This window comes from Akebia trifoliata, chromosome 6 (assembly GCF_017979445.1).
Source record: "Akebia trifoliata isolate Shusen 1 chromosome 6, ASM1797944v1, whole genome shotgun sequence".
NCBI classification, from domain to species: Eukaryota; Viridiplantae; Streptophyta; class Magnoliopsida; order Ranunculales; family Lardizabalaceae; genus Akebia; species Akebia trifoliata.
The window spans coordinates 3,743,565-3,771,038 of NC_141380.1; the positions used below are offsets into that span (position 1 = coordinate 3,743,565).

The window sequence follows — 27,474 nt, forward strand, 5'->3', positions numbered from 1 at the left end:
ATCTGTTATTGACAGGGATACTTGGTGATCAAAAAAATATATTATATTCAAACTCTTTGATTTTATTTTTAGGAAAATTTTTGTGAGGTAATTGATAGTGCTCTTCAGTTTCTCTACATCACCTGCCCAATTCGTTATTTGTATTGTTGGACCCAAAATTCTTTATCAAATTTTATCAATTTATTTAATCTCTTAATAAAATCCTTGATTTTAAGATTTGGAGGTTGAAGGAGATATAATTTTGATATAAAACGTTAGAGATCGATATTAATTGTAGAGATTGGACATAACCGGTTCTTAATAGAAAAATGTTGAAAATGAGGGTATTTCAATCATTTTCTTTTAGCCATGGTAACAAAAAATGCCTTTAAAATAAAATAAAATTAACATCTTGTATCTTTGACGATTAAAAAATACAATCTTTTCATTCTTAACGAAAAAAACGTCGTTTATATATATTTTTAATATGGGATTTGATACATAGTAGAATTTGGTGATTAATAAATGTAAAAATATGAGATTTCATGATAATAATTTGATTTTATGAATTTTCATTAGATATATACATTTTTTTATAACTTTTAATATATGTTTTTTATCTTTAATTTTCACGTTTTTTCTCATGTTTTCAACGTTTTTTCCCCCTCCCCCCCTATTTTCAACATTTTTTCCAAAGTTTTCCCTTGTCATTTTAGACCCATACTTTGACTTTGTGACTATGCTTTTAACCCCTTAGAGAATACCGCAGTTTCTGATGAGTTTAAAAGAGAACTTTTATTAGAACACCAAATTTTATTGATAACGCACCAATTCATGATTATACGTTGCACACCAAATAAATTGCAACCTATTCCAACTATCACTGCACCCGATTGATATGGTCAAATAAAGCATGTGCTACTACCAAAGACCTTAAAACTATAAATATGTAAATTTTAAAAACAAATATGCATGATCTACATGAATCTAAGCCACAATCCTATTCGATTCTCCATAAATTTGATTATCATATTGTTTTTTATATATATAATGAGTGTGTCCAAAGTTATGTCTGACTAGGGGAACCGGATGAGCCAGGGCCGGAGCCGAGGCATATGGGTCCCTCTCCATGCACGTGCAACGCCCGCACATCACACGCATTAGGTAAGTGAGAGAGTGCCATCGCGGGTGGCCTTGAGGAAATATTGCTCATGCTGTGTATCGAACACACAATGCATGCTTATTGGATCCAAAATTGCATTAAGCCACCCCCTTGAGGTTATTATCAAGTGTTTTTGCAGGTATCACCACCCGATCAAGATCATCAACACCATTTACAAGAAAGAAGGATCATAGAATAGGAATTAAACAGGTAAAAGAACCGACAATTATCCATGGCATGAGCTGAAAAATGACACTATTCCTTCACTACATGAGTAGACGACACACAGCAAGCACTTGAACATCTTTTTAAAAGAGGAAGAAAAAGCAAAAAATGAAAAGTTCTGCAAAGGTAAATGGAAAAAAGAAAAAGAAACAAATTATAACCATAGAAAAGAGAACCCATGAAGAAAAATCAGAGAAAAGAGGAGATGGTCTTCCAGAATCTCTCCTCTACTCATTTTTTTTGCCCCAAAGTGGGGGAGCAACCATTATTTAATTTTCAAACTACCTCCACTACACAACCCCCTTTAATCATACACACTTAAGTAGAGAGAGAGAGAGAGAGAGAGAGGCTTTTGTTTTTTAAAACATCTCCACTCTCTACTTCCCGCCTAGACACACACACAACCAACACCAGAGTGGCAATGGGTTCATTTGCTAAGGTCTAGACACGCACCCTCACACACACACCACACACACACACACACCCACACCATGGCAATGGGTTCCTTTGCTAAGGTCTTCACCATCTTCATCTCCACCATTTCTTCCCTCACCATCCTCTCTTCTTCAACTTCAGCCTCTCAATTCCCCAACGACACCGAAACTCTCACTCGGTTCCGCATGCAGACCGACACCCATGGAAACCTCCTCACTAACTGGACCACAACCGACGCTTGTGCCTCTTCGTGGCGTGGTGTCAGCTGCACCAATGGAAGAGTCACCTCCCTCTCACTTCCCTCCTTAGACCTTCGGGGCCCAATCGACTCACTCTCTGAGTTAACCCAGCTTCGCTTCCTCGACCTCCACTCCAACCGTCTCAACGGCTCCATCTCCCCTATCACCAATTGCTCTAATCTTAGACTCCTCTACCTCTCGGACAACGATTTCTCAAGCAATATTCCCAAAGAGATTGAATCTTTAAAGCGACTTCGCAGACTAGACCTATCTGGAAACAATCTTCGAGGTCCGATTCCTAAAGAGATCTCAAAACTTACCCATCTCATTACGATTCGTCTCCAAAACAATGTACTAACAGGGGAAGTTCCTGATCTTTCAATGGCTCTTCCCGATCTAAAGGAGTTTAATGTATCTAACAATGATTTGTATGGGAAGGTGCCTCAAGGGTTACAAAGGAAATTCGGAGAGAGAAGCTTTAGTGGGAATGCGGGGCTATGTGGATCAAATCCATTCCCTGTTTGTTCTGTCAAAGGGGCTCACTCAATGGTTCCTTCAAATCCCACTTCTTTGCCTACAACCACCCCAATTGCCGATAAGGGAAAAGATGGGTCTCGTAAAGGACTCGGTACTGGTGCCATTGCAGCCATTGTAATCGGAAATGCAGTAGTTTTACTCGTAATTCTGTCTTTCTTTGTTGCTTACTACTGTGGGAGAGATTCTAGAGAGAACAAATCAGATTCAAGAGCAGTACAAGGGAAGGGGAAGAAGAGGGGTGGTAGTAGTTATTCTAGTGAGAAGAAGGTTTATGCGAGCGATGGAGGTGGTGTAGAGAGCGATGGGAGGGGGGCAGAAAGTGATCGGAGTAAGCTTGTGTTCTTTGACAACAGGACACAATTTGAGCTGGAAGACCTACTAAGGGCCTCGGCAGAAATGCTGGGGAAAGGGAACCTCGGGACCGTGTACAAGGCGTTGCTCGAGGATGGGAGTACGGTAGCCGTGAAGAGGCTTAAGGATGCCAACCCTTGTGCGAGAAAGGAGTTTGAACAGTACATGGACGTGATTGGAAAGCTTCGGCACCTCAACATCGTTCGCCTCAGAGCTTATTACTATGCCAAGGAGGAGAAGCTTCTCATCTATGACTACCTCCCCAATGGAAGCTTGTACTCACTTCTACATGGTGGGTGATCTCTGTGTGTGTGTGTGTGAATTATTCTCTGTATCTGTTAAATCTATGTCAAATGAACTGATATCTGCATTTGCTAAATAAATTAGGGAACCGAGGACCGGGAAGAATTCCTTTAGATTGGACGACGAGGATCAGCTTAGTGCTTGGAGCGGCTCGTGGTCTTGCTCGGATTCATGAAGAGTATAGTGCGTTGAAGATACCCCACGGGAATGTGAAATCATCGAATGTGCTTCTTGACAAGAATGGTGTTGCTTGCATCTCTGATTTTGGGTTGGCCTTGCTTTTGAATCCAATCCATGCCACTGAAAGATTAGGAGGGTATCTAGCACCTGAGCAGACAGAAACTAAGAAACTTTCTCAAAAGGCGGATGTGTACAGTTTCGGGGTTTTATTGTTGGAAGTGTTGACTGGGAAGGCTCCAACCCTATATCCTTCTCCAAGTCATATGCGAGATGAGGATGGACAAGGGTTGGATCTCCCTAAGTGGGTCCGATCGGTGGTGAGAGATGAGTGGACGGCTGAGGTGTTTGATCCCGAGTTGTTGAGGTATAAGAACATTGAGGAGGAGATGGTGGCAATGCTCCACGTGGGTCTAGCGTGTGCCGCTCAACAGGCAGAGAAGAGGCCCACAATGTCAGAGGTTGCGAAGATGATCGAGGACATTCGGGTGGAGCAGTCACCCCTGGGGGAGGACTTTGATGAATCACGTAATTCGCTCTCACCGTCCCTAGCGACAACCGAGGATGGACTAGCCAACTATTGATCATCTCTCATCCCACTTTACTTCCTAAGTGCTGCTATTGCTGCTGTTTCAATTATATTTGATGGTTCAACTGCATTTTCTCATTGCCAACTGTTGTTAGCTCAGATTATCTTTGTGTTCGTTTCTAATGTTTTATTTATGGTAATGTTTGTCTTGCTAGCCTTTCCCCCCCCCAATTTCTTTTCTAGAAGCCAATATGTGCAAAGCTACGACATTCGAAGGCATAATAAATAAATTTTATCGGTAAGAAGATTCGATTCCATTGTCTTGTTGAAAATGGTGGAAAATAAAACAGAATCTACGAAGATTTTTTCATTTTTTTTCTTCCTTTCAAATTAATGCTTTGAGTATATCTATCAGCCAACAAATACATTCTGCATCCCAGTTCATTTTAATCTACTCTCCCCCAACCCACAATTTATAACAAGGGGGGCCTTGAAACAATTTACAGGGAAAGCAATATACAAAGGGGAAACAATATGAGCCACCGAAAGAATGTCTGGCTGCTGTGATAACAAGATGGATAACATGTCAAGGAATTACCTAACCCTATGATTAATTAACCAAGAACACTGTATAGATCAGAATTTCTTCTCCATCTTCTGATGTATGTCACAGAGCAGCATCAATGGCCAACTAGAATCCATTGAGACCTCAAACGAATTGAGATTGGTTCAATAGCTGAGTTTTGGTTTTGAGAAAGAGACTTTTGACCATCACATGGCAGTAATCATGATGTTTCCACACCATTCTGGAAAATAGGAGAGATGCCCCACATGTATCAGCTAATCCTTCCACCTTGATCAATCAGGGTACCAACTTGGTTTCCACACAATGCTTTTGAAACATTGCCCGGTTCAAGTAGATTAAAGATCACAACTACAAGAACAGGAGAAGAAGAAAAAAAAAAAACATTCCTAGTAAGAATAGAGCTGAATTCCCCAATAATAAAACCAAAAAATGAGAAGAACCATATAAGACCAACCAGGTATTCCATTCTCATCACAGAATGTTATTGCCATCATGTCCATGGAGGTCACACTATTCACACCTCTGGAAACCAACTCCCTAAAAGAAATGTGCTCGAATGCCACATTGTTGTTGTTTCTGGAATGACAGTCATAGACACCATCAACGTTGGTACCTTTGAGAACCGCATCAGCATTAACTGTCAAAATAAATACATAAAAGGCATCAAAATTCCCTTACAAAACAATCAAATAAAGGACACGGCAGCAGAGGAGTCTATCAGCTTTGGGTACTACAAAAAATTAGAGAGACGAGGATTCTAAGAATGGATCATAGTCATACGCTCTGAAGCTCTTAGAGCAGCTGCAGCGTCTGTGGTGAAAAGTGGATTTCCCGTGCCAGCACCAACACCACCGAATATAACAACTCTTCCCTTTTCAAGATGCCGGATGGCACGTCGCTTGCTGTATGGTTCGGCTACCTCTTGCATTGGAAATGCGGATTGTACACGTGTCTGAACACCCATCTTCTCCAAAGCTGACTGAAGCAACATAGAATTCATCATAGTTGCCATCATCCTGATACCATTTGCACAGTCCACCATGGTAAGGTAACAATTGAACAGATAAATTTTAAAATAACTAGTTATGCCATTTTCTTTGGCAGATTTTCTTGTCTAAGCAACTACTAAACCTTTTTGCCCATTTTCATATACATCTTTTTTGTCTTTGGCATTGGTGGCTGCTAACACTTCCAAGACTTTGTTTAAGGGTGTCTTCTTCGAAGACTTTGTTTCCCGTTGTGAGACTTTGTGTGCTAGTTAGGCACTTTTTTCTTGGTTGTCATCTCAAGCACTGTAAGCTTTGCTTGTTTGATTTTAATAAAGTTATACTTACCAAAAAAATGTTGCAAGAACTAGATTATGGAGAAAATCCATATTGCCTGACCTACACTTGGTGAGATTTGATTGGCAAATATTAAGTGGCTGACCAGGGTCAGATGAGTAAACCAAACAGGTCAAATACCTGACATTTAATATTTTTTTCTTCTTTTATGTCCTTGCAATTTTAAAAGATATGAAAATAAGGAATTATAAACACTGGAAAAAACCGATAAAAATATTAAAGCATGTCCAAATAGTAGTATTATTTATTTATCTATTCCATATACGGAGAACAATTTCATCGCTAATATCTCATCATTTATCCCAAACTAATCCAAAAGTATAAATTCAGGTCTTGAACTTAACAACACTATTAGCATGTTAATATTAAACCCAAAACTAACTACCTATAAATTATCCACAAATTCTAGACTCCTTACAGAGGAAGAACCAATACTCATAGCACAATGACAGTGAGACTGATGGAAAAAGATAGAAATCCAGTAGCAATTACAAAATAAACACACTACCCAATTTGGTATGCAGTAGATCTATCGAGACCAGTAGCAGTAACCCATGTGTCTCCACAAAAGAAATTACGACCTCCGATAACAATAGCCACCTAATAAACAGTAAAAAGAAAATAAGCATCTTGAAATCTAAAGATATACAAACAGCAATACCAGGTTGTAGAGGTCAACATTTTTTTTTTTTTGATAAGTATAAATTCATTAAAGAGAAGAAAGATACAACGATTGGTCGAGATGACCAACCAAAACAAAAGATCAACTATCACACAAGGAGTCCCATCTATACACGAACTCCTTGAAAAATACCCCTTTAAAGTCAGGATAGTGTTTAGACCAAGTAGAGGTCAACATTTGGAAATGGTTGATCTAAATAAAAGCTGGAGAGGAGTCCTAGAAATACCTCTACACCATGGCGGCAAGCCATTGAAATCTCCCTCGCAATCAGCGTTGCCACCTATAAATAGAATAAAGCAATTCATCTTAAATACTCCATATGAAAGATTGCCCATGGAAATTCATTCTGTAATGTAATCAACGGTCTTAGAAAAGCCATCCAAATACCAATTAATAAAGTTGAACCAAGAACGCACCTTTGGGTCCATATTATGGGGGCCTGTCCCAACTAATGCAGCACCACTAATTTTAAAAACCACTCTTCGCCACCTTGGATTTGACAAGGATTTTGACTTTGCGTTATTGGCTAAGCCAACAAGATTAGGTGTTGAAATTGTATATCTGAACAAACAAATATTGGGTTCAGTTTCAGTAATGGATTCAAATGCGACTCTGGCAAATGTACAGCGATCATCAGCCCTAGACGCACCAAGTAGTGAAGAGGTCAACGAGTAAAACAAAGAACGGTAAAGTAAAAAAAAAAAAAAGATGGCCTAGAGACAATGAAAATTTGGGTCCTCATGAGCATAACCACAGCATTAATATGCTCCAATAAGATAAAAAAAACAAAGAAACAAACCACTAAATCATTAATTCTGATGAAAGCAGAAACATCGAAGAATAATAATAATAATCATCATCATCATCAAAGCCTTACTACATTGTCCGTGAATTTAATGAAGAATGCATCGTGATCAGGAACAAATATCTTAACAGAGAATCACAATGTGATAAAACCAATAAAACAAAACAACAAAAATTGTAAATTTTTAAGAAAAACTTCACCTCACTTGTGAAACCCAAATGAAAATACCTCTTTGATTGCCTAACCATATTAGGTGAAGTTCCAGCGGATTTATCGTCATCGGAAACAGCCTTCGATGAAGCAGAATTGCTCACAATCAGCTCTATTTTCTTAAACCATTGCCAATGACTAACCGAAGAACCACTACTAGTCATCCGATGCAACTCAACCTTATATCTCTTCTTCAAATTATCAACTTTATTCTTACACTGCTCAACACTCTTACTAGACTTCTGCTTATCGCATCGATCACTCACGATCGACGCCACTTCTTCCCAATCTCTCCCTCGGAAATTCCCCCGATTAAGCTGCGTAAACTTATCCGTATACGCATCAAGAAGGCTACCGATAGCCGTATCACTCCATTCTTCTCGATCTTTCCTATAATCTCCTCTGTAAACAACTCTATAATCTACTCCACTACTTGGCTTCGATTTCTTGTAGTAATATGGTGTTGTTCCGCCATCACTGAGTTCTTCGTGATCCTTTCGCTTCTCGGGTCTAGAATTTTCCTTAGATTTGTTAGGATCGGCGATCTCTTCGGTACCAAATGCGTTCGCATCGTTCTCTGAAGGAAAAGGAGTCACGTTGTGGAAGGAGAGAGGACACTTGGTTTCAGCTTGAGAGCAGAAACCTGCGTCGCTGTAGTCTTCTTCTTCTTCGTCTTCGTCTTCGTTGTCTCCTCCATTCGTGGTGGCGCCACCATGGTTTTTAGGGCTTCCGCCAACACCACCACCAAGGATGGAGTGCGCGTGCGGTGGTGGTGGCCGCGCGTGGGATTGAATAGTGGTGGTAGACGCGCGCGGGAATCGATGAGGATCGAAGGTTTGATGATGGTGGTGAGAGGTCTGGTTCTCGTCTGCGAGAAGAGCGAAATCGTCGTCGTCGCAGGAGGCCATAGAGATGACGGAGTTAGGTTACGGTTAGTGTTTTCCGACTAGATAGTGGGAAATGAAACGGGAGGTAGACGACGTTAGTCTAGGTGGGATGGATCATGGAAGGAATGCTGGTTAAGAGATTAACGGTGCTTGTCGGCCGTCACTTATTGCGGGTGATGTCGTTACAGTTTGTAACGGCTCCGTTAATTAATGAGGTTACCGTTTCGACAGGAGTGGGGCCCAGAAAGTGACTTAGCACCGATTATCTTCTGTAGGTATATTCTATTTTCAAACAGTGGACTCATCTTTGACTAAATATTGGCTCAAGGGTTGCTATGTTTTAAGTATCTATTATTATCATTTACTAGGTGGTGGCATGTTTAACTATTATGAAAATTATGATTTATGTAAGATTGATTTTTTTATAATTTATTTAAATAATTATTTAAAATAATAAGTTGGTGATATAATTTTATTTTTATGTCATAATTTATAATTTAATATATTGCAAATATTAATTAAGTAGGATTTTAAATATGTAGCAGGGCCTTTCATTATTATAATATTAATGATTAAAATTCTGTTTTTGTAGTTTCAAGAAGTAACTAAAATGGGCATGGAAACACCTGAGGGGTATGCTCAATGGCAATTTCACATCCAATAAGCGATGAGAGTTTGTACGTTGTGTGTTCGATACCCAGTATGAGCAGTGACTCCTCAAGGTCACTTGTGAAGGCGTACCCTCACTTATCTGGTGTGTCTGATGTGTGAGTGTTGTATGTGACCCAAGAGAGGGACCCATATGTTTTGGTTCAGGCACTAGCTCATACGTTATGCTTTCTTCGATCGTGTTTGGATTAGATTGATTTAGGTTGGATTTGGGTTAGATCTTCTTCAGATCTCGAAGTAGTTCTATCCATCTTTAGGATTATTTTGTTAATCTTAATGAATATTAAAAAAATTTTGAAAGATCAATAAGGTTAAGGTAGACTTAGACCAGCTACAATCCTAAAGCATTGGGTCGAAAATTGAAAGATTATTTTTTTTTCCAATATTTATAGAATTTTATCATCTACAATCTTAAAGCATTGGGTCATGTTTTTGGATGCCACAAGTTGAGCCCAGGGACCCTTACTGAGGGTGGAATCCTTACTAACTTAGCAAGGTTAGTCGGACTCATAAAGTTATATGAACCATATTATCATCCAATGGTGCAATTCTACGTTTTTTTATGTAGGAATAAAATTTAGATATAATTATTATTAGGGATCATGAGGAAGAGGTCTTGGCATCTTTTACTGGTTGTGAAGATCCGAAATCAGTAATCTTCCAAGAGTTACAAGGTATCGTTCATGATCTAAGGCTACTGAAATTCAATTTTAAGGTTGGGAGTTATGTGGAAGTTTGGTAGCCATCTATTTTCAAAACTTTAGATCAAGTTAAAAAAAAAATATTTATATTTTTTATATATGAGTTTTTTGAAGCAACCAAGAAGGCTATGGTGTTGGATTCTTGAGGTGGTAATCCATTTGATCAAAATGACTCTTAATACGACTCAAATCTTTACTAAGTTACAAAAATGTTTCTTTAACTTTATTGCAAGCTAAAATGTAAACTCATATGGTAAAAATGTTTCCCAAACTTTATCATTAGTTAAACTTTATACAAGACAAGGGACAAAGTAGAATGGGTACTTTTGTTTTGGGTTGACTTTAAAATGTAAATAGGTATCCCACTTGCATGGACGTGAGATGTGACATATGTGTATTTTTTCCCTTATTTGTTAATGGACATCCCATAAAATTTAGAACCGTGATGATATGACACTCCCTTCTAACAAATGCCCCATCATAGAACTGTAGATCAAATGTCTTGAGATACACAAGAAAAATATTTATGATTCTCTATATCCCGAGACAAATGATCTACGATTTTGTGATGGGGGTGTATAGGGCATTTGCTTGAACGGGGCGTCATATTATCTCGACTCTAAGATTTATTATTGGCAAGTCTATGTCATCTGATATATGGTATAAGCTTTGAACGGTAAAAAAAAAAAAAAACCCAATCATTTAGGTGAGTATATGATGAATTGATCTAATAGTTTGTATTATATAGGTTTTCTCCAATTATATACACCAGGGAGGTCAATGTTTGAGCTTGGATTGTATTTGGTCGATTGAAGGACTAATCTTTTAATAAGAAATACTGAACTAATTAGAATTGGATTGATCCTTGTTGTATCAGATTTTTGTCATATATTTACTTTATGATCTTGATCCGATCCAATAAAAATTGGATTGTATGAAATTTGATTTGATATATAAGATATGAGTTAATTTCATGTCTTTAAATAAAGTATCTAACATAACTGGATATTTTCTCATAATTGATATATGATCGATGCATGAATTATGAAATTGGATTGTTAATCCTCTTTTGAACTCAAATCTCCCGTCAAGTCTGAAGCCTTAGATAAACAATATGTAAGAGCAAATACCATGTCTTTGGACCCACCATTGGATGAACCCCACGTGGAAGTATTATATTTATAGGTGGAAACTCAAACTTATTATTGACGATCGTGGTCATCAAATCAATTGACTGGTTAAACAAAAACGATCAAGAACCCAGAAGAGAGTCGTGGATTTGAAAAGAGTGTACGAGCATCTTCAATTGTCTCTAAATTTGACAGAGTCCTCTATGTCACTAGGGCTTAAAATGGGTAAGATTTTATTGAAAATTTGAGGGATCCAAACCTGAATTTAGCGGGTTTGATTCGTTTACGTAAATTCGAATTAAAAAATGGGTCGAATATAAGTTGATGTCCCTGAACCCGAGTCAGATCCAAGTTAGATATAGATCTCTCCCTATATTTGTCGGCTTAAAATGGGTCAGATTTTATCGAAAATTTGAGGGATCCAAACCTGAATTTAACGGGTTTGATTCTTTTACGTATATTCAAATTAAAAAATGGGTCGGATATAAGTTGATGTCCCTGAACCCGAGTCAGATCCAAGTTAGATATAGATCTCTCCCTATATTTGCCTAGATTCAAATTTGTCATCATACACTTCTTCAAATAAATACAAGGTTTTCTTCAAATAAATACAAGGGGAGAGAATTTATAAAGGTCCCTCTATTCATTTTTCACTTTCTCTAGTGTTTATTTTTATTCTTTTCTTTTCAATAAACTTTTTCTTAAATGTCATTTTTGTCCTCTGAATTTTCACCACAACCCCTTAATTTATTTTAAATTCTTTTATGTCCCACTAATAAAGGTGAAGAAGTAGCTTTTTCTTATTTTTTATTATCGAAAAAGATACTCTCTTTTGAAGATGTTTTTAAAAGGGGTTGGCTGGAGTTCAACACTTTTTAGAGGGAAAGTCTCCTTCAAATGATGAAGGGCTGATTGTAGATGAAATACCACTTATGAAACCTGTGGTTCATCAACTTTACCAAAATAAATCTGTGGTTCATCCTACCGTAGGTTTGCTTGCACGTGATGTGAGACTTTTTTTTTAGATTAAAGGAGAACTACATTCCGTCATATTTATGCTTAGAGGCATCTTTACATACATGTCCCTAAAACAACTTGGGAGATCCTTATCTTCCAAGAGAATTTTGCTTATAATGAGAAGGAAATAAATTAAAAAATTTGTTGTTTGGTTGCATTTTTTAAAATAAAATCTGAAATTAATTTGTGAGAAGGAGTTACAAGGAGTCATTCTCATTTAAGGATCTTAGGGCACACGTTAAAATGTATTAAATACACCTTAGGAACAAGCACCTAAGGGTATTTTTGGTCAAAAATTAGAATTTTAATATATAATCAGATTTCAAGGTGTATTTAATGCACTTTAAGATGTGTCCTTAGGACACACGTTAACAAAAATCCCTCATTTAAACATCGTGATAAATTGATAAACATCCCGACATATTTATTAAATCAGAAAAACATCAAGATTCATTTCTATTGCCACACCAGGTTTTACTAAACGCACCCAATTCATAGGAAATCTCTGAAATTAGTATATATCTTGGGGTGCTCTTAGTCAAAGTTGGTGTGAAAATAGAATCTAAATGTACGGATAACGATATTGGACGACACGTTCCTTTATTACGACGTGGTAGATTTATTACACGTGGCAATAAAGACCTTCCCTGCCAATATGAATTTCCTCATGAGCTTATAAGCAAAACCACGCTTCAAAAGGCCAGGTAGACCTATTCCACTCTCGTTTCTTCTTCTTGTTCTTGGTGCTTCATCGTTCCTCGGATCTAAGCTACGTTTCATCGAGATTTGATATTTCTTCTCAGAAGGTGTGATCTGCTTTGATCGAAGATGCATTCAACTCACTTGCTTCTCGAAGAACCAATTAGGATGGCCTCCATCCTCGAGCCATCAAAGTCTGTAAGTAATCGATCCTTCGATCTCTAACCAATAACCATTAATCAGTCATATTAAATCAATCATATCATACGTTATGGATATCTGTAGATTACGAGTTCGTGTTTCAATTAATTTAGATTTTCGTGTTTTATGTTGGTAAATTTCTGGAAATATTGGTGTAATTTTTTCCGGGGATGGAGATGATTTGGATACTTGATAGTTGTTTTTTTTTTTCTCTGGCCTTAATTTGGTTATTTTGATGATGAATTCTGCAGAGTTTCTTTCCCGCCATGACAAAAATCGTCGGGACACTCGGTCCGAAATCGAGATCAGTGGAGGTGATTTCTGGATGCCTCAAAGCTGGGATGTCGGGTATTTTTCTGTCGGATTTTTTATTTATTTATTTATTTTTTGGATTCTCCACTGTGTTCTTTGTTAGAGAATTATAGCTTTTTCTTTAGTTTATTGTAAGTAGTTTTCTCGAAATTATTATTTGAATTAGACTTATTTGCAGATTAGAGGTCATTTTCTTCAAATTCAGATCCTAATATGTTGGTTTAATTCCTAAAAATGAGATTTTGATGCCTTTGTTTTCGTTTTGTGTCAGTTGCACGTTTTGATTTCTCATGGGGAGATGCTGATTATCACCAAGAGACTCTGGAACACCTTAAGATGGCTGTCAAGAGCACTAAGAAGCTCTGCGCAGTGAGTTCCCTTTCCTCATGCTTTTGTGTTTTTTTTTGCCCTATGTTGTTAATTTTACAGTTAACATCTGTTGCAAACTTTGTTTTATTGGTAAATTTGAGGGTTTAGCCCAATTGAGTTTTTCTATTTTTATTTGTTAATGAACCTTTTATTTCTGTTGGATGTATATATTTTTTTTCTTTGCAGGTTATGCTAGATACAGTGGGCCCAGAGTTGCAGGTCATTAATAAAACTGGGCATCCGATTTCACTTGAGGCAGATGCCTTGGTTGTTCTAACTCCGGATCAAGATAAAGAAGCAACTTCAGAGCTGTTGCCAATCAATTTCAGTGGACTACCAAAGGTACATAGTTCTCGTCATTATACTATGTGTATGTAGGACTACACTTTGGTGACTGGCTTTGCAATTATGCATTTGTAAAATTAAAGATCTTTGTGTGGGGGGTTGGGGGGGGGGGGGGTTAGTTTCCGATGTAAAATAATGAGGGTATTAGAGTTAATCCCCAAACCCAAGATTGCTTACTTAAAAATTAAGATAATTTATTTCATGAATGTCTTTGCTTACTAGTCATATTATTTTATTCATCATTTTTCTGCTTGAATTTTGGATTGGAGGTGTCTGAAATGTGTAATTGAATGGACCGAAATGATTAGGCAGATAAAAGGCTTCCATTGATGCTTTTATTTGTTGTATTTCTTTGGGGGAAAAGATGATTTACTCATCAACAATAGGAAATTCCTTCCATTTTTTTTTTTAACTTTCACAATGCTTTTCCTCCTCACTTTGTCGGAGGGAGATACTTCTTATTTATGTTTTTATTTATTGTTCCCCTTTGGAGTGTCTTTTTTTCCCCTTTCTTATTTCTTATTGAACTTATGAATCCCACTAATAAATTATTTCAAATCTTATTTTAGTTTTTTTTTCCTGCTTTTAATCGTTCTTTATTATGCTGTTGTCATGTAACCTGAAGTAGAGTTGGTACTTTGCAGGCAGTGAAAAAAGGAGACACCATTTTTGTTGGTCAATACCTGTTTACAGGCAGTGAAACCACTTCTGTTTGGCTTGAGGTAAGACAGCGGTTCGAGGGTTTGATACAATTCTAAAGTTTCTCAAGTCCAGGACTCCTTGTAGATTTGCCCGACCCCTCCAATGGGTATAGGGTGAGTGGTATGAGCTACTCAGGAGCAAGCCAGGGCACTGAAATACGTTATTGTAGAAACGCTGATAATCTTTTGCATCATGAAGCCTTGCAAATTTGAAGTCATAAGATTTCAATGTAAATTCTGATATTCCTCTGCAGGTTGCCGAGTTTAAAGGAGAAGATATTGTTTGTGTGGTAAAGAATTCTGCTACCCTGGCTGGGACACTGTTCACTTTACATGTCTCTCAAATTCATATTGATCTGCCAACCCTAACCGATGAAGACAAAGAAGTGAGTGGCTGTATATTTGCAAATGTTTTTCCCACCGTGGAGCTAAAACATGTTTTTTCTTACTGGCCAGTCACGATCAAGCTTCAATAACATGATAATGGTTCACTTAATCTATCCAATATTAAAAAACAACTGAGAGAAATTTTTAGGGAATTTTTCTATTGCAAATGATGGGTAGGCATTCTAAAGTAACTTGAGGTGAATTTTAAACCTAAATGTATTTGATTTTTACAAATATTGTTTTCTTCTATGCTATAGTACATAATTTGTTTTTATGCCTCAAATTTCTCAGTGAGTGCTTATGATAGTATTTAAACTTTCAATAACCATTTCAGGTAATAAGTACATGGGGTGTTCGAAACAATATTGATTTCCTCTCATTGTCATTTACCCGCCATGCGGAAGATGTTCGCCATGTAAGTACTTTTCCTGATTGGTATTCTTGTCAAATTTAGTTTCCATGTATTTTGTATGAACAGTCCACAACCAAGTCTGTGATACTGCTGAACAACACCTTTTTTTGTTGAAAAAAATAATAATACAAAGGCTCTCTATTGCTTCTTAATGCAGGCCCGGGAGTATCTTTCTAAATTAGGTGACCTTCATCAAACACAGATTTTTGCGAAGATTGAAAACATTGAGGTGAGTTGCATGGAAAGCTGTATTTTTTAATTGGTATCTACTTAGCTATAACTTTTTGAATCTCAAGAGCTGTGTTTCTGTCTACAGTATTTACTCCCCATAATTTTTTGCAGGGATTAACCCATTTTGATGAGATCCTACAAGAAGCAGATGGCATTATCCTTTCTCGTGGAAATCTTGGCATAGATCTCCCACCTGAGAAGGTTAAGAGTCCTGAACTGACAAACAAATACTAATAAATTCTGCACGACCAATAGATTCATATTTTTCCGTAAGATCTATCTTATTATATTCCTTTCTGCTTCCATGAGGTTTGTGTAGGTTTCCAATTTGATATTACTTTTCCAGTGTCAGTAGTTCAGATTCTTCTGTGAATTATTTTAATTACTTGCTGTTAATGGTTAGAATGCTAGCTTTTTCTTAGAGATCGAGATTTCATGGCATATCGTGTTCCCAATCCTATCCTCACCTGCATTTTTGATCTGGATTAACACTGTTATCCACTCATGCATCTTGAGATTTCACTTTTTTCCTTCCCTGTGTGGCTTTAGTGAACATGGAGTGATCCATCAAGTCACTTATAATATAAATTTTCACATGCACGGATGGACATGTATTTAAATTCCTTCACCCATCTTTGTTTGCACATATTTTTGCGATTGTATGCATATCCATGAGTTCATTCGCTCATCAGTGTTTTCTCTTGTCCACTTTGTGGGGCTATTATTATTTTAATTTTTTATTATAAGCACATGCATGAGTTGCAGAAAGTTAAAATAAACGGGTTTATGCATACATATACCACACAGGCACGTTAAATGGGAGACATCTGCATCTTATACTGAATTTTTAAGAGAAAACTACCATAGTTTCATGCTTGAAGCACTGATACATATATAGATGTAATATGAGCATGGGCTAATAATATGAAAGAGAAACAATTCATTCCATGGTCAGAGACAGATCTTCCTGTTGATGGTGCTTCTCTCTGCTCGTAGTTTTATAGTGGAGAATGCCATGAGAAGTTTTTTTAGTTCTCGTGTTCTCGATTGGTGTTATTTTCTAAACCTGCTCAATTTGGTAAGGGCACTCCTACCAAGCCTGAGTAGTGCTTGTTTCAAAATCAGAGTCAAGTAGCACAGAACTATTTAAGATGGAAAGATTTCTGGGCTTTAGCTCACGGCGGTGTATAGAACCATGTCAACATTCAAATCCGCAATGCCTTCTAAGGTCCAGGCATCCAGACATGGGATGGTTTTTGGGGAAAAGGCATGACGTAGTGATTTCTGAAAGAAGTAGTGTTGCTAAGATAAAAGGGTAACCCATCAACAATTGCTAGGAAGAAAGTTCTTATGTTTTCCTGTGCTGACATACTTCACAATTCCTTAACTATGTTACTAATCTTGTGTATTTGGTGCTAGTCAGTTACTCTGTTTATTGTTAGAACCTACCTAGGCCCTGCTTGTGATCATGTTGTAATTTCTGCAGGTATTCTTATTTCAAAAGGCTGCTGTGTACAAGTGTAACATGGCTGGAAAGCCTGCAGTGATTACTCGTGTCGTGGACAGTATGACTGACAACCTGAGACCAACTCGTGCTGAGGCAACTGATGTGGCTAATGCGGTATTGGATGGTACGTTAGTGTTCCGTTGGGGGAACCCCATTGCTACATATAATCGTTGTTGGGGTTAACAACATCATTACATGCTAATTATTCCATACTCTCATGTTACTATCTCTTTAAACGATGATGGGTGGGTGATAAACACATAATTACATCTGATTTTCCGAAAACAGAAAATGTGATTTATTAATGCACAACCGAGTTTAGGATGTAACCAAGAATGACTGAACTGTGACAGCTTGGACCTGATGTTTTATTTTGTTATATTTTTTATCTTTTATTTATTTATTTTTTTTCTTTCCCCATTATTTCAATGGGTGCAGGTAGTGATGCCATTCTTCTAGGTGCTGAGACTCTGCGGGGACTGTATCCTGTTGAGACCATTTCCATTGTTGGTAGAATTTGTGCCGAGGTAACTCTTGTGATAGGATTTTAGCCGATAAACTATTTCTTTTACCCCCTTATTATTATACATATTTCTTATTTACCTGTTAAAAGAACCAGTAATCAGGACTACCTTTATTTTACCGTTCGGAATTTTGCAGGCAGAGAAGGTTTTCAACCATGATCTGTATTTCAAGAAGGCCGTGAAATACGTTGGAGAGCCAATGACCCACTTGGAGTCTATTGCTTCCTCTGCGGTATTTTCTTTTAAGAGTTCCCCTGTTTTTTCTTTTATCCATTTGATCATATTAATAGGTTTAGAATTACTGCCTTATAATCATGGTCTTTTATCTAGGTACGTGCAGCAATTAAGGTTAAGGCTTCTGTTATTATAGTCTTTACTTCATCTGGAAGGGCTGCAAGGTACTGAATTGCTTCAATTTTTAATACAAGTGGAAGGTTGTTTTGCAATTTAGGAAATTTTGATTATCAAGAACAGTTTCCACCTTATTCACAATGCCCCTAAAATTTTTTTGTTAATCAGATTGATTGCCAAGTACAGGCCAACAATGCCTGTGCTATCAGTTGTCATCCCTAGGCTTAAAACGAATCAACTCCGGTGGAGTTTTACGGGTGCTTTTGAGGTATGTGACTGATTCTAATCAATTGTATTAACACTTGATAGTTTTCTAAATTTAAAATTGATTATAAGAATGAACGACAAAAGTAATCTTGGAACTAATGCTCCAAAACTTGATTGACAAAGATGTGTATAAGATCTGTTTCATATTCTGTATACTCAATTTAGCTAACGAAAGTGATGTATACCTTGGGTGATGAATGGGCAGGCAAGGCAATCACTCATTGTTAGAGGTCTTTTTCCTATGCTTGCGGATCCTCGTCATCCGGTAAGTTTATTTATTTCTTTATTATTTTTAAATAAAATAATAATTTCCTTCTATTTTCATTATGTCGTGTGGCTTTTTTATAGGTAAAATTCTATTCAAATAACCCTCAATTAGATTTCATGGTATAAGAAAGAATAATAATGAATGCACGAGGTAAATCATATGTGGTCTGTACGCAGCTGATTTGGCAAGGCGCAAAGAACCGCAGATCTTTTTTCCTTGTGTATTTCGAAGATAAAATATCTATGGTTCTGTTACCTCATATGATTTACTGTGTGCATTCGTCACAACTAAAAGAAAATAATCTCATCCTTACCTAATAGAAATTTCATGGTATGGGGCTAAACCTGGCGATCATTCTGCAGGCTGAATCTACAAACGCAACAAATGAGTCAGTTCTGAAGGTAGCTCTTGATCATGGAAAGACTTCCGGTGTAATAAAATCACACGATCGTGTTGTTGTCTGCCAGAAAGTAGGTGATGCATCCGTGGTTAAAATTATTGAGCTTGAAGACTAAAACCTTAAATCCATTGCCACTCACCCTTTCGAGTTTTTACCAGTTCTCCTTGAATAATCTCCCTTTTTTATTGTGTGTTGAGACAGTTGTGAAACATCTCCAGGTTTCATAGATCAACTTCTTGTTGGAAATGTATTTAAATGAGGTACACTAAATGCAGTTCCCACTCCTGCTGTGTTTGATTTGAATACGTATTATTATTTTTGCTAGTTTACATTAGTGAAATGTAATGAGGGAGAGACTCGTATTATTGTTGGGAGACATTGTTGACACAATTCCACATTCCAAATGGATCACATCCTTGTGCTCTATAGAGTCAATCCAGTCGAGGGGAGGGGGGGCTGATCATTGAAAATTCAAATTCAAGCCTCGAGAGAGGATCCTTCCTAGCAGCAGCTCTCTTTTCACCTGAGATTTTTGTTTCAATTCTACTTTCTTATTTTGTTGAATCTCTCTTTCAATTTAATTTTATTAATAAACGAACTTTCAATTTAATTTCTTGTTTATCAATTATATCATAAAGCATCTAGGATGTTATACCTTCTAATGAAGGTGTAGACAGTTTAATTCATTTGATGTAAAGTAGTCAACAGTTAATATTAGAAGTATGTTGGTACCATAAATTAACTACATTGTGAGAGTGGTGTAAAATGACTTAAATGCCCTCATCTTCGACCCCTTGCCAAGAATGTTTTATTTTCCTTCCCGAAACCCATCACCCTAGACCCTCCATCTCTCTACTTCAACCTTCAAATCTAAAGAAATAGATAATTCCTCTCCCCTCCTGGGGTGGGGGAGATCAAGGGTTTTTGGGAGTTGAAGATGAGGGCATCTTGATTTCCTTCCCTCACCCACGACCTTCCTATGTAAAAATCTCTCCTTTGACCAAGGGTTTTTGGGAATTGAAGATGAGGGCATCTTGGCCCAAGCCAAGAGGCATGTCATCAATTTGAAAACTCGTATGTCAAATTGTCACCAAAATAAAAACAAGGAGCTCAAAATTACGCTGAACTTAGGCAATGTTTGGTATTTGGTAACATTTCTGAAGTTTGAAAACTTGTTTGGTATTTGGTAACATTTCTGAAGTTTGAAAACTAGAAATTAGACTTCAGAAGTCTCATCCACCGGAAATAAAACTTGTTAAGTCTGAATTTTAAAGGTGGACCCCTCCATTCAAAGTTCGTGAGTGTTACCAAACACATTAAAATGTTTCAAGCAATTAATTTCTTGGACTTTGAAGAGGAAGAACATATTTTCAGTTGAATCAGATAAGCTCATCCACTCAAAATCATTCAAGGACCACAAAACCAAGACTGCACAAAGATATATTCTAAGCTGAATTGAGACAGATTCATACAAATATAAACAAAACTTGAGAAAGAAATAGAAATCAAACCATCATACAACTTCCAAGTCTGTTCCATTTACATATTAATTCATCCAGTGATCGAAGATCGATCGGTCTTTTTGTTTAACAAATGTTGTTGATGAATATCGAGCAATTCAAGCTCTTTATGTCGAAGTAGAAGAAGCATCCTCTCGTTTTCGAGCCTCATTCGCTCATTATTAAGCTTCATTCTCTCCATCTCCCTCTCTTTCTTCCAACTAAATTTAACCCATTTCAATCTCTGCTTCTCGAGGTCGAATGCCTCGGATTGGTAGCTGATTCTTTGCTCTTCCAATTGCACCAACTTGTTCATCATCCATTGTCTCTGTTCCCATGGACTTTTCGTTCCATCTTGAAGCACACCCACCAATTCACAACTCAATTGCTTAATTGATGGTGACAATGAAGAGACCGTACCCTCTCTTTGTCTCTTCTTCGATGAGGATTTGTTGTCACCATCTTCATCCTCATGCCTGCTTCTGCCACCCCCACTTTCAATATCTTCGTCTTCCTCATCATCGTCTGAATTGTCTTCACCATCTACATCTACTAATTCTCGATGACCTTCATTCAAAACCTTCAATCTCATTGTTTCTACTTTGTTTCTTGAATTAGCTCCACCAGCATCAGGTGAATGGAGGCAATGGGGTGCACCGCTCACTCCGCCGCTATTATGATAAGCACACATCTCCCTAAAGAAGAGATGCTTTGAATTAAGTAATTTCTTGATCTCTTCCTTCAACTTGGGAGGAATATGATCCATTGTATCAAGTAAATTTTGATTCTCAACAACTCTACAAGCTATCCCTTTCCCCAATATATCATTAACCCTCTTATACCTCTTGTTTAGATCATTGAACTTATCTTCACATTGTTGTGGAGACACATAGAAACCCTTTTCCATCATAGCTTTCGACACCGATTTCCATTTCCCTTTCCCTTTCTTCTGCAATAACCCACCACCTGATTTCTTCTTTCCAGTACTGGCTGAGACTACTATGTCATTACCTTCAGAACTCACATCATCTCCAATGTAGAAAACTACCATTATAAGAAGCCTCACCATTGCATCAGTCCATTTCATTCTGTGCCACGGGGAGATACGCTTCTTCTCGTCTCCGCCAACGTCTTCATCGATCGTGAATCCTGGCTCGTCTTCGTCGCTTAATGGTAGTTGTTGCTGCTTGGGTTTGGTGGGGTAAGGGTCGGTGTTCTGTTTTAAAGGTTGTTGAGAGTGGGTGTCATAAGCATGAGCAGCAAAAGCTACTGACTGGGGTTGTTGTTGTTGTTGTTGCTGCTGCTGCTGTTGGTGGTGAAGAGCCATATCTAGTCCCAACATTCTAGAAGTCATACCAGAAAGCATTCCTCCTGATAAATTGTTGGACTCCATTGGGATGATAAAAGTGATTTTTTAAAGATTAAAACAAACCCAGTAACAAAATCTACCCAAAAACCCTGATAATGGATATTGAGATGTACCAGATTCAGGATTTTCTTCACTGTTGCACAGAAATGAGAGACAGAGAGAAGAGATAAGAGAGAGGGGGTAATAAAACTGATGATTTTAAAAGTTTAAAACGAAAAAAAAACCCAGAATCAAAATTACTAGAAAAACCAAGGCAATTAAGACTCATCAGGTGAGAATTATAGAAGTATACAAGCTTATGTATTTTTCTTCATTTCTGCCCAGAAATGACTAATGATAGACAAAGAGGGAGAAGAGATGACATAAAACTGATGATCTAAAGATTTAAAAACAAACCCAGAAACAAATTCTACCAAAAAACAAAAACCTTTGGCAACAAAAGATAACTGATATTAGATTCATTCAAGTTCACCAACTTTTGAGTTTTCTTTCTTCCGTAACTAAGAGAGAAAGAAAAAGAAAATAAATCTATTTATGAGGAGTTAAGCAGCCGGTTTTGGGCATTTGAGTTTGGCGGACGGAAAACTGCCCATGGTTTTGCGGCCAAACCTGGTGGCATTGAAATCCACAGAATTTTTTCTCAAAACTGCCCGTATCTTTTGTTTAGGCCATTTGTCACACGTGACGCTCAGGGGCCCACCGCACACGCCTAAAAGGCGCAAATATGGGCCATCTATCCATAATGCTTACGCTTTGTCCCCACCCTTCCATGGGAATGGTATTAGTCACCATTTCTTGATTTAAGGACTCCTGTGGATTCTATATCTATTGGGAACTTTTTAATCTCAAATGCATCAAACATACAGTTAGTTGAGATTTCTTTAGAGCTTTTTTTTTTTTTTCAGAGATTAATATATTTTTCTTAATATTCTTAAAGAGTATTCTTCCATTTCAACTGATGGTTTGAGGAATAGCCTCAAACTCTTCTATGTATGTGGACAATTCTGCAACGATCAAGTCAAAATTAACTTATTCTTTTTAGAATTAAAAAAAAAAAAAAATTATGTACTTTTGTTCTTGATCATTTTATATCATCTTTTGTTTCTTTTCGTAACACTTCAACTAAGGAATAAATGGATCCTTCAATTCGGGAATTAATGAAGTGGTTGCGAATTTATCATCATGATTAAGGTATAATCACGAAATTGATTTAGCAATCGGTGATTCATAGTTGCGATTCATCCTGTTCATAATTGTCTCTTAGAGTTTTCATAATTTTTTTGATTATGACGATTTGCCATTTGGTTCAGGTCATGGTGTAACTTGTGACACTGCAACTGTAACTTTGTAGTCTCCACTCTACTCTTGTCTATTGCTTCTACCTACTACTTGTATTTAAAGCTCTAATACTTAATCGTTATACTTCCTCACTTTTTCTGCATGACTACCACGTAGATGATCCTGATATGGTAGGAATTGAGACCCCACCCCACCCTACCCCACCCGACCTAACCCCATGGAGTACTTGTCAAAAAAATGATCTAATATTCAAATTAAGTAGTGTTGACGGTAAAAATTGCATGCCACTTTGAATCTCAGGTGGTGGAAAATCCGTCTGGGTAAGTATATGTTTTGGATAAGGTCGAATCTTGAAAAATTAGAGATACACGGGGCACATCATAGATTCTGATTTTATTTTGGGCAGGATTCTGTTAAAAAGAATTCATGGATGAAGAGACTCCTAAACTTTGTTAAAATATTTTCTCACTAACTTATATGTCAAAGAATTTGGTGCATGCACACTCGGGAACTTTCAAGCAACAAATTTTTAGGAGGACATTAACAAATCTTTGATCCCTCGAGGTGGATCTTAGGGTGGTTGTCCCTGTGGACAATCCTCCAACGTATAGGTCAATATCAACGTAAATCTTTATAGAATAATTGTTTTTAGAGAATTATGTACCTTTGTTCTTTCATACTTGACCTTTTATATCCCTCTCATTTTCTTTTCATGTCCCTTCAACTAAAAAATTAAATGAATTCTTCAGTTCAAGAATTAATGGAACAGCTACGGATTTGTCACCCCTGATTGAATTGCAATCATGGAGCTAATTTGCAATTGTGGATTTATGTTTGTGATTTTTACCATTAACTTCCACTTAATTTCTCTCATTATTGTTTTGATAGTGAGTTATCATTCCCATAAATGCATGCATGATCTTCCATTTCATTTGGGCCACATCATCTCGTGTAATTTGTGAGACTGCAATTGTAACGTTGTCGTCTACGTTAATTATTTTCATCTTCTACATCTGCCTACTATTTCCGCCTATCTCTCTCTCTTTCTCCCCCCTTCTTTCTTGCGGCTACTAAGGCTTAAATTATTGTGCGTCTCACTTTTCCTACATGATCCTGATATGGTGAGATCGTGTGCCCCCTAAAGGGCACTTGTCAAAAATGATTTGATGTTCAAGTTAAGTAGTACTTAACGAGTTTGACTTTGAAGCGGCTAGGTCACTTGAAAATTTTGGGGGGACCCTCCTCGTTACAAGACACGTGGCTTTATGTATTTATACCACGGCCTTATCTTTTCTTTAATATTTGAGATACAACATTGGAAATACCACGTGTAATTCAGAGGAAAGGGTTCAACGGCCGCTTCAAAGTTTTTTCCATATTGAACAAAATCTAATCCTAGACTTTCATTAAAAGTATAATTAGGGTTTTGCTAAATTCTAAGACACACTTTAAGGTGCATTAAATACACCTTGGAAATAAGCATTTGAGGGAACTTTTATTGTAAAAATTCTTTTTAAGGCATTTTTTTGTAGGAAAAAATGTTTCCAATGTGTATTTAATGCACATTAATGCATGTCCTTAGGGCATATGTTTATAAAACCCTTAATTAATTAATGAGACTGGATCTTATGAAACCCTCTTCCCACACCTCAACACAAGCCACTTAAATCACAATCTAAGAAAGTTTTTAATTCCTTGGATTGCGGCTTACTTGGTATGTGTTGAGGTGTTGGAGGAGGATTTCAATCCCCCACCTTGGGTGCATATGATCTGGACTCTTAATTAATAAAAATGTTATTGTTGCTTTGGGATTTACATTGATATCTTTATATTTTCGCTAATTGATTTGTCACTCAGGATTTTTCGCATAACTATCAATCATCTGTTTCATAACTTTCCCAACTTCTATTACAAGATCGTGCTATCATTCGTCTTGGAGACGTTGAAATCTTATTAAAATTTTCTTATTTTGACATGACACACATACGATGAAAGAGAGAAAATTCAATTTTTATTATCATAATAATCATAGATCAAACATATTTCTACATCCAAATTTTGTCACCTTGATGGTGATTGAAACTCATCAATCAAACCAACTCCATACCTAGCATTCTCTTTTCTTTCCCCTTTGACTACCCGAAGAATTGTGGGGATAATAATTTTCAAGTCGGTCAAATCAAGTCTCTGACTAAAGCACAACAACAATAATTAGTGCCCCCACCCCAATCTAGAATGATACATTGAACATAATATTGTATTATACCTACGTAATGCACATGACAATAAAGTAAAAAAAAAAAATGTATTTACATAAATACAACATTGAGCCGTCGTGCCACATTGATATCCTACAATACTTTCTACAACATTGTGTGTGCAAAGAACCATTGATTTTCCTCAAGTATGCAATACTTGTTTCACAAGGAAAAACATATATGGTTCTGTGCACACTACCAATAACGGTAATAAGACAATGTTGTAAGAAATCAGTCTAGTATTTTTTTTACAACATTACATCTTAATTATCCATGTAGAGGGTTGGTAAACAAGTTATTGTTTATGGATCTCTATAATAGTGTAAATGAATAAGCTAGAAACAATTGAAACTACGTAAAATGAATAAAAATTTACAAAATCTATCTTATTTCACATTTTCATTTATTTAAAATAACCAGTTATCCCTGTAGGTGGGGACCGGCACGTATCTGAGCTTTGCCCAATCCATAAATCATGGTCTTATCCAAGAATTAGTCTGGGGTATGTGCAATGCCTGCACATTAAACATAATAGGTAATTGAGGGTGCGCCCTCACAAATGGCCTATGAGGAATTAATGCTCATATTAGGTATCGATCTCATGACCAATGGGCATTAACCGTATATCGGTCCAAAATTGCCATTGAGCCAATGCCTCTGGCTTTTTCACATTTTCACTTTACATGTATTAATATTCAAGACATGAAGATAATGTTGCCTGATCAAAAAAAGATCTAGAGAAACACAATAATAACACGATTTAGGTCCAAATGATTAGTCTTGATTTCGATAGAATAATTTTAACTACCGATGCACTGTTGGATTTTCTTATTACGCTTTTAATTTTGCGTGTCTAGCAGGCTACTAGGATGTCCAAAGCTGCATACATCACAGCATTTTACCTTGACAGTGCGAGAGTTGTTCTAGATATATAAGAAATCGTTAATTAATGATAAAATACTTTAGTAATTCTATAGATTTATTGAACTTCTCTGAATATATAAAAAAGAGAAAAAATTATGGGGATATTATGAATCTTTATTATTATTAGGAAAAATTACTTAAAAGGGCCCTTGTGAAAGGGTTTCTTTCTAAATAGTCCCTAAGTTTTGCGTGGTAACTTGATAAGACATTTAGTAAACTTTTTCTTTCTTATAATGGTCCCTCGTTACTGGCAAACTCACTACTTTTTTATTTATTGTCGAGTTCGCCACTTTTTATTTATTGTCGAATTTAATGTTTTTTAATTACTCTCGAGTTCATCATTGGTAAAATCCGCCCATTTTCAAATTTTGAGTTTTTCCTACTAAAATGATTGGAAAGATTGACTAAAAACTTGAGATAATGACTTGTTTAGATGATTTCAACCCAAAAGAATCATTCTTGATCAATTTTCATACAAAAACTAAGGGAAAAAAAATTGAAAATTTCTTAATTTTTTACATACATCTTTAAAATATTTGAAAATGACTTCTTTCTTAAATCCTCTCCGATAGAATGGAGTCTCCAAAACTTGATTGAGAAGTCAAAAATATTTCAAAATCGTTATAAAAATATTTTTCCTTCTAAAAATAACATATTATGTACAAAGAATCATCTTAATTATAATTTTTTCCACAAAAAATATGATATAATGATTTTTTTCAAAAATTAAAAATTTTCTGCACAAGTAATAGACTTTAAAATGAGATGGCTCATTTTAAGGTCCAATATTTAGTTTATATGAAAAATTAAAGAACTTAATATAATATATGTTAATTTTAAATAAAGGAAAATCATAGGTCGTGTATAATATAAAAAATAAATCGATTTAAGGTACCTGTGAGTACCCATTAGATAAAACCTAATGGTTTTGGTTCCTATTTTCGATTCCATCTTAGATCCTCGGATAATAAAAAAAATGGAAGTCGTGATTTTTGATTCTAGTTTGGTTACGGGTAAATGGTCATCCATTGACACCCCTACTCTATAATCACTTTAGTTAGTTTTTAAAATTACTATGTCGTCTTGAAAAACATTTCAATCAATATTTTAAATTACAAATAAGTCCTTTTGATACATGTACATTTGCACAAGCCACCTTCTAATTTCATTAATTCGTAATCTCA

The 27,474-nt window shown here is 36.5% G+C and overlaps 4 protein-coding genes across 4 annotated transcripts; 2 read left to right on the forward strand and 2 right to left on the reverse strand.

The window, feature by feature from the left end:
• The first annotated feature begins 1,593 nt into the window (after nucleotides 1–1,593).
• Nucleotides 1,594–4,195, forward strand: LOC147399686 (leucine-rich repeat receptor-like protein kinase PXC1). The gene is made up of 2 exons (XM_086445150.1): nucleotides 1,594–3,220; nucleotides 3,316–4,195. Exons 1-2 carry the CDS (start codon nucleotides 1,858–1,860, stop codon nucleotides 3,990–3,992), a joined length of 2,040 nt encoding a protein of 679 aa, XP_086301276.1. The 5' UTR covers nucleotides 1,594–1,857; the 3' UTR covers nucleotides 3,993–4,195.
• A 165-nt stretch (nucleotides 4,196–4,360) lies between these two features.
• Nucleotides 4,361–8,622, reverse strand: LOC147399687 (uncharacterized). Its single transcript, XM_086445151.1, has 7 exons — nucleotides 7,582–8,622; nucleotides 6,965–7,109; nucleotides 6,775–6,828; nucleotides 6,375–6,466; nucleotides 5,304–5,539; nucleotides 4,978–5,160; nucleotides 4,361–4,871 (listed from the first exon to the last, which is right to left on the reverse strand). The coding sequence occupies exons 1-7, from the start codon at nucleotides 8,469–8,471 to the stop codon at nucleotides 4,774–4,776; spliced, it is 1,698 nt and encodes a 565-aa protein (XP_086301277.1). The 5' UTR covers nucleotides 8,472–8,622; the 3' UTR covers nucleotides 4,361–4,773.
• Nucleotides 8,623–12,654: 4,032 nt separating this feature from the next.
• Nucleotides 12,655–19,352, forward strand: LOC147399688 (pyruvate kinase 1, cytosolic). Its single transcript, XM_086445153.1, has 16 exons — nucleotides 12,655–12,864; nucleotides 13,119–13,215; nucleotides 13,451–13,548; nucleotides 13,735–13,890; nucleotides 14,538–14,615; nucleotides 14,849–14,980; nucleotides 15,316–15,396; nucleotides 15,551–15,622; nucleotides 15,736–15,825; nucleotides 17,111–17,255; nucleotides 17,570–17,658; nucleotides 17,792–17,887; nucleotides 17,986–18,053; nucleotides 18,175–18,274; nucleotides 18,479–18,538; nucleotides 18,904–19,352. The coding sequence occupies exons 1-16, from the start codon at nucleotides 12,796–12,798 to the stop codon at nucleotides 19,054–19,056; spliced, it is 1,584 nt and encodes a 527-aa protein (XP_086301279.1). The 5' UTR covers nucleotides 12,655–12,795; the 3' UTR covers nucleotides 19,057–19,352.
• Nucleotides 19,353–20,370: 1,018 nt separating this feature from the next.
• On the reverse strand, nucleotides 20,371–22,391 carry LOC147399689 (uncharacterized). The gene has a single exon (XM_086445154.1). It carries the CDS (start codon nucleotides 21,831–21,833, stop codon nucleotides 20,493–20,495), a length of 1,341 nt encoding a protein of 446 aa, XP_086301280.1. The 5' UTR covers nucleotides 21,834–22,391; the 3' UTR covers nucleotides 20,371–20,492.
• Between the last annotated feature and the right edge of the window lie 5,083 nt (nucleotides 22,392–27,474).